Raw genomic sequence first — 8,271 nt, forward strand, 5'->3', positions numbered from 1 at the left:
CTTGGAAACGATTGGCAATCTACTTGTGTTCGCTCTGTGTACTTATCGTTTGAAAAAAATGGAGTGACCTAAATATTACCGGGCATGTTTTTTGTATTTATTTCTACGAAATGTAAAACATCTACTTATTAACTGGTATGACTGAACAATCTCGTGAATATTTTTTTACATATTTCAATAAAAAAATAAAAAAAAAACTGCTAAAACGTTTATTCATTTTATAAACATGATTTACAAATTTCGTTAATTAAATAACAGGTACCTATAAACCATAATTGAATTGCATAAAAATGCTATATTATTGTCAGTTTGCAATATTGCCGAACAACAAACAAACTTATAACTGGTAACTATCAAAATTATATTTAAAATAGCGCAGAAACGTGAAAAATCACCGATTGTCTGAATTCTAGACAGTTCCCATTTTGAAAACCGCAATGAAAATAATTTTAATATAATAGGTAGATACTTCTTCACTTTTCCGAATTTTCAAAAAAAACACAAACACTTCCAACTTTTAAAATATTGACATTTAAATTCTAAGCAAAAATTTCTAGAGTTTCTTATATAGATAAAACTCATATTTCCTTCAGAAATACAATACGACAAAAACATGTAAAATTTAAAAAATCTACTTGATGTAATTTTTTTTTCTTCGCCTATTTAACCTAAAATATGAAGCAAAGAACATAGAAAGGTTCTTAGGCTATCAGGCTTTAGAAAGTAGGCACAAAACCCATTGTTATTTTATATAACATGGCATGGAGAAAAGACGTCAAATAATACCTTTTGTAATGAAATCCGCTATCAAAATGCATTATTTTCGGTTAATGAAATCATTGGTTTTCATTGTTATCTAACTAAAACCAAGTGTTTTGACCGGGTACCAGCACTTCTCCGAATATTTACAAAACAAACTCACCATTCAATGCTCCTGTATCCCTTAGAGCAGCAATGCAGACTCTTGAAGTCCTTGACCACCGCATACTCTGATGTGGACACCTCCTTGGTCAGTTGCAGCCACGTGGAATTGGTATCGAAAGTGTTTGTGGAGCAATAATCCATCAGACAAGACACACCACTCACAGAATGCAGCACAAAAACAAAAAACACACACAGCAAAACCAAATTGGAAAAGCCGCCATTTTTGTTCACACCATAACGAACACCGAAAATTTTAGAATTCTGTTGAATTGAACCTTGCATTTTTTGTGATTTTCGATCATTATTATTACGACTTGACTTCATATCGCTAAGGTTGATTAGAGAATTGGTAACGGGTGCCATGTCTAAGGCTTCTTTGTGCTGGTAAATTGACTACAACCAGATTAAAGCGGTTTTCAAAAGAAACTCTGCTTTTTGTACCATTACTATCGGAGAATCGAAGCGGTGGAACGAGCTTAGTTCAAACACGATTCGTTTTGTCACAAATAGTATTAAGTCATTTCAGACAATCGTGGATGGCTTCCTGACTTCGCTTTATTGATCTCACCGCAGGGGAATATCTGCAAATAAAAGAAGAAACAAATTAATTATTTGATTATGTATCGCGAAACCCAATTAATAATAACAGTTTTAAGAATTGGGAACATATGAAATACTTGTTTCGACAGTCGATGGCTTATAAGGTAAATATACAAAGTAGGGACACGCTATGCACATTTTGCTTAACCCTAGATACTAATCGCTCGTCGAGGCGACGACGCGCAACTCGGCGAAATTCGAACCACCTACTTCCCCCCGCTCCCCGACCTTGACTCTTTCATTACCTTCCTAATTTGAGTAAACAGTGCAGCACGTGACACACGCATACTAGGACGTGCCCTACGACCATCTCGTCATCCGCTGGACGAAACTTTAGTTATAACAACAATTTTTATTTTTAAGGTACGTACATTCATATATTCTTGTATTTATTGTTAATGTTGGCGAATCTTCTACAATAGAAGCTCCGGTTCCATCTACGTCAAACGTGCCTAAAATTTGCTACCTGTGTCCATCCAAGGCCCGGAGGGTGACCAAACACCGTTGCACCAGATGTAGAAAGGCTATTTGTGGTCCACATAATGTTGACATGTATGGTCACTGTGTAGACTGATATTTTGATATTAATTTGTAATTAATTTGTTCATTATAAACATTTGTTCATTATCACGGACACGGGACGAGAAATTCTAAGCAAATTAGATTGCCAACAAGAAAAAAAACAAGCACCCAAAAATCTCTGATGTACCAGGCCGTTCAACTCTATAACAAAATCCCGAAGGAAATTGCTGTGATAGAAAATATTAATAAGTTCAAAAATGAATTAAGAAAATAGGTCTATCTCAATTATTAATGTTTCTTTTTTTTGTGACTTATTGAAATATTTAAAGAAAGATTATGTTTGCCAAACAATGTACATGTTTATATGTTTATAAAACTATTAGCACACACGAAGATGTGAGCTAACTTAAGATTAATAAATAAATAAATAAATTATAAACCTTACTTTTGTACCATGTAACAAGTTCCTATCTTAATTAAATATTTTACATTTATTTCTAGTCTTTTATTGCGTAGTCCACTCGACGAAAGTGTAGTTACAGTGAAACAATGAAAACAGTTTAGTTATCTAGGGTTAAAAACACTCTGTATCAGTTAGATAATAATGAGAAGTATTTCAGTTTCCACAAATGGAAAATATTTTTGATTTGACGTCTTTTATTTACGCCATGTTTTGACATAATAATAGTGAGTTAATAATTTTTCTTAGGATATTCAAAAAAAAAATCCTAATTAAACCCAAACCAATCTAAGGTTCATATTTTAGGCGGCGTAGTAAGCATTAAAAAAAATAAGAAGATGGTTTGGAAGGGAGATGTGTAAATACGAATATTACAGGGAGCGCGCTAATATTAAACAAGTTAAATAATTAATAAAACGCGAGTTTAAAAGAGAGAAAAAAATCTCTCGACAAATGCTTAAGTTGCATTTAAAGATACACTGTGAATTTTTCGTACCCATTACTTGTTAAATAACAGAACCGAATGTGTTTTTAATAATTATCGTAGCATATTTTTAGATTTTTTTTCTATCACAGGAATTTCATATAATTACCATTTCGGTTCCACAAACGTATATTATTTTCAAAAACAACACATATTTTTTTAGGAATTAAAAATTTCTAAGTATTCAAGAGAAATATTTTATAAACCGGTAGAAATTTGGACAAGACAAAGACCGCCAAAAGAACAATCGATTATTTTAATTTTAACTAAATAACTCGACGGCATAAGACTGTAATAAGAAATAACGGGGGTTTGCTCAACGCTCATATTTTAATTGTTTATGATGAACGTATTATTAAAATCTCAAATTTTTCTAGAGGAAACCCTACTGATGTAAGTTATTACCATTAAAATATTTTATGTAAAAAGTTTTATTAAACGTTTTTCAACTACAATAAAGTATAAAACTAGCGGTAATTACGAGATTTTAATTTTCTAGATGATGTATTAGTAACTTCCCAAGATATCCATCTAGAAACCATTTGTGATTTTAGTAATACGTTCATCAGAAATAATTCAAATAAACCCCACGGAAAGATTGATTTTCTAGGCCTGCTAGGGAAAAGTCGATGATGGTTTGAAAGGGAGATATGCAAATACGAATGTTAGATGGAGCGCGCTAATATTTAATAAAATACGACTCGTTTGTAATAGAACAAAAATTTCTTGACAGATACTTAAGTTGCATTTAAAGATACACTGTGATTTTTTTAAACAGAATTTTTTTTTTAATATTTTTCCGAGCATACTTTGCGATTTTTTTCTATCGAGGGAATATCAGATACTTACCATTTCGGCTTTACTTATTCTTCAAAAATAACATAGGAACTTAAAAACTTAAAGAACTAAAGGGATATATTTTATAAATTATATTTGCGCGCTTGAGGGGATTTTCTCTCGAAAATGGCGCTATACAAATAATCCAATCATTAAATAAAGAAGTCATTGTTGTACAGTCCGCAGAATTTTACTTTCGCCTGACAGCTACTTCGCTTACTTGATACTTACTTTGACGCAATCAAACTGACAAAAAATGTAGATATATAATATAATCGTATCTGGAGAAAAGAGGTTTTTTTACTACCTGTTTCGTACCTGAATAGGTGTAACAAAGCTTGGAAACGGCGGGGAAAACCCGTGCAATTATCTTCGAGATATGAATTTATCTAATACAGAAAACTACGTAGAACAGTATACTATTTTAGGAAATACCACGGTTTTAGTGTACATCCTGTTGCCAAATTTAGCTAAAAATACACTCAAGGCTTGAAACCATGACATCTGTAAAACTGCAGTTTTGACCATGACACATTATTGCATGTAAAATGTTTGTTTGTGACAAGTTAAAACACCAATGCATATATCGACAGCTTCAAACTAAAATATGAATGTCAGTGGAAAATTATTAAAATATCATAGGTTTATAGTGTGTTTTTTTTTTATTACGTGAGCTCCACACAAAAGGCTCCGAGGAAAATAACTTCCGTAAGGGCCTGTCATATTTGTGTGGAGGGTCTTTAAAGGTAATGCAAGAGAGGAGGTTCTGGAAAGGAAAATATACGAGGGGTGGGGAGGAATCAGTACCTCCAGGAGTACTACCACTGCGGTGCAAGACGGTGGGTAGAGAGAGTCCGGCTGGAGAGGTCAAAGAAGCCAAGACCTGGACAAACCTTACCCCATAAACATGGACACCTCTGCGAAGTCATCAAACATAGGTTGTTACTTGGGGTGACCTATGGCAGAGGTGTTAGTTACCCAATGAATGGTTCCCGGGGCACAGTTCATTATACTTTCTAGTTCATAACTAAGAGTGGAGATACAATGTTTTGTTTTTAACTCATCAATATACATATTATGCCGCAATGTGTCTAAGAACATAACGCAAGCATCTTAAAAATGAAATAAAACCGCCAACAAACACGAACAAGTCAAGAATGCTTAGACTTTTGTTGGTAAAACGACGACAAACCTGTGAAAATCGTCAGCCGTGACGTCATGGCTCTATCAACCAATCACAGGCCGTTTAAGGCAAGCCGTTTTTTAAATCAATAATTATGAATTAAAATGTTCAAATTTCACATTTTCAGTACGATAATAATAATCAGAAAAATAATGTATAAATCTTCCACATATTTTTAACGGTACCCTAGTTTGTGAACACACCCAAATATACATACTACCCCTGCCCCACGGTTTCAAGTCTACGTGTGAATGAGGCCGACTTCTCCATTTTATTTTTTTTAACTATGTAGCTGAATGAGCTCAACGTATGATATTACAATCGTTACAAATACTTTTCGATACAGGGAATTCGCTCAACGATAAACACTGCTTATTATAAATTGGAGTCGGCAGTGATAAAGGAGCAGCTATCAGTATAAATATGTATTACAAGTTAGTAGCAAGTGTTTTGAAAGGAATGCAGCGTTTATATTATGTTGAAGCATACAGATACATAAATTCTCGGAAGAGTTTCAGCCGGAAAGGCAGCCTGTTTAGTTTTCCGAGGAAATATCGCAATTCATATGCATACTAACGATATGAAAAGGGTGAATATATTGCACCATATTTATATAGCTAGTGCAATGGATGTTCTACAGGAGTCTTGCTTGAGAGAGACGACACGAAAGCTAGGCAACTGCAGGTACATTATAGAGAGTATGCAATTTATGTCCAGTTTCTCTTCATATACTATGCCTGTAATCCGAGATAATATATTGACTTTTTTATTACAGTAATCTTAGTATATAAGTTAGAGGTAGTACACAACCATACGCGACACATGAGAGTTTAGTACTAAAACTAAGAAATCGAAAGCACTACAATTGACGTACCTTTTGCCTGCCACACAGAGATTTCTACAGTGCGTCTATATATATTGGAACGTCGTTGTTTCATACAATTCAAAAAATAAGCGAATATTTTAAAAGCAAGTGTGTGATAATTTGTTTATTGTCAAACTATGTCATATTTAATCAAAGATAAAGAAACATCTTCAAGATAAGGATAATATTATTATCTTGGACAGGATCCTTGAAGAGACTCAGAGGTTTTTTTCATCTTCGGATCTACCGGATCTGCCCTGATGATGGACACTGCAACGCTGTCCGAAACGTCGGCTAAAGAAGGAGTTAGCGCAACACGGCATAACACCCCAAAAACAAACAACAAAAATGCTTTTGGCCGTGAGAATCTAAAAACTTACCAGACTCAGAGGTATTTCACCACTCTCTTGACAATTTATCCACAGCATACAACATATGTTTTTGATTTACCATTTATTTGTTTATAAAGTCCGAGTTTGCAGTTCGGTTTTCGAACCTATAAAACTGTATATCGGATAAGCTACCCGAGATTTCTGCATATTACGAGTTTATTTGGTAAACAGACACGCTTAAAAGAACATTTTATTTTAAAAACACTTTGTATCAGTTAGATAATAATGAGAAGTACTAAAATTTCCCTGAAGAGAACTAGTCAAATTATCCGTTTTTTATAAATAACTCTTAAAATGCATTGCATTACATTTCTGAAAACTGAAATACTTACTTCTCATTATTATCTAACTGATACAATATGTTTTCGGTAAATTTTCACCTACAATTGGCATAAATTATTAAAATAACCCAATGACAATAGTGTTCTCCATTAGATATTTAAAGAGCCTTTGCATGCAGCGGAATTCGTCAACTGTTTTTTTTTTTAAATGGTATTTTCGGGAAAAAGTTTACCTATTTTTCTAATTACCTAATTAAAGTTTCCCTATTTTTTTATGAATTAAGTACCTACCAGTAAACCCATTGAAATTAAAGTAACGAGGTTAATCAACGCGATAATTATATGTGGTTATAACCAATGACGTTACAACGTAACGGGTTATAATCACTTTGTGTCCCCTTCAAGAAGCTCGAGGATACTTACAGCATACAATAATTATTATTATCAGAATGACTACTTTTCTTTGTACGTCAAAATACATCATTCGCACGCCTTGATTCCAAGAAGTACCTATTATAAGCGTGTTTTTCCTTAAAACATCGCGTTTTTTTGTAAATATTTCAAAGTAGGTACATCATTTTAAAACACATGCCGTTGAGAAATTAAGGACGGGTTCTTTCGCAGAATTCATCAAATTTAAAGTTGATTTTCAAGTTCTGTTATTATAGCTTTATTGGTCAGTTGTTTCACTAAACTGAAATAATAGCAGAACTTAAATAGAACCTCCACAGAACTTGAACATCAATTGTGAAATTTGATGAGTTGTTAAAATTCTGTGAAACAACCCGTGTGTTTATATTATTTATGTGCATTGTGAGCATAACACATTTAAGAATTTTAACACGTAAAAAAGCACCAAACCAGGAAAAATATTAGTCTACCTTTTTACATTTGATTTAGAGCACTAATGTTATTCCAGTATTATGATATCACCACAACAGATCCATTAGGAATTAATCACTGCGTTTGTATAGTTACCACAAGACAAAAAAAATCAATGAAATCACTTGGAAATGTAATAATTCACAATCAAACATAAAGACCGCAAACTTTCGTTTCAAAACAATGGAACGTCGAAATGAACAAACGTCAAAAACAAGAACAATTGTAAATTATAACACACGATTTATAGCAGATTTTGCGTCAAATTATTACTAAAAACTTCACTTTAATTGAAGACAGGTGTGTAACTTAGTACTTTGAATTAAAACATAGGTTATAACGGTGTCTTTCGTGAGAAAAACGTGACAATAACAAAACCGGCATTCGATATAAGCGAGCAACGACAATCCGAACCAAGCGACGAAAACTGACTGACTAAATTCGCGGTAAATCGCACCTTGTCGACCGCGCCGGTGTTCTTCGGCAGTTTCCGGAGCTCTTCGGAGGCTTTCGGGACAGGGCAGAGCCGGTACTTGTGAATACTCGCGTCTCCCTTTCGCATGATGCATTTATTGCGAAATGGACATATTTTTGACCTACTCTAACGAAAGTGAATAATGGTGGATAATTTTTATTTTCCGTGGTAAAAATTTAAACTTTTTGCTTAGAATGTTTTATTATAAAAATGCAGTTATTTTTAAAAATGGCGCAGAAATCCTTTAGACTAACTATCTAACGCAGGGGTATGCAGAGAGGACGGACCGCCAAACAACTTGGTCTTGGCACACACTTCTTGCCTCATTCACATTCATACATACTCTTCAATATGTCAGCGCTTTAT

The 8,271-nt window shown here is 33.7% G+C and overlaps 1 protein-coding gene across 1 annotated transcript in view; it reads right to left on the bottom strand.

The window, feature by feature from the left end:
- Positions 1-7,844, bottom strand: part of LOC149411006 (interleukin-1 receptor accessory protein-like 1-B) — a 247,491-nt gene extending 239,647 nt beyond the window's left edge. Inside the window, exons 1-2 of the mRNA XM_089647242.1 lie at positions 7,430-7,844; positions 923-1,505 (exon numbers count right to left, since the gene is read on the bottom strand). Coding sequence (XP_089503368.1) covers positions 923-1,287 — 365 coding nt within the window. The 5' untranslated portion in view covers positions 1,288-1,505; positions 7,430-7,844. The remainder of the gene's footprint in view (positions 1-922; positions 1,506-7,429) is intronic.
- Positions 7,845-8,271: the final 427 nt, after the last annotated feature.

This window comes from Hesperophylax consimilis, chromosome 26 (genome assembly GCF_061612785.1).
Source record: "Hesperophylax consimilis isolate HC1 chromosome 26, BYU_Hcon_1.0, whole genome shotgun sequence".
NCBI classification, from domain to species: domain Eukaryota; kingdom Metazoa; phylum Arthropoda; class Insecta; order Trichoptera; family Limnephilidae; genus Hesperophylax; species Hesperophylax consimilis.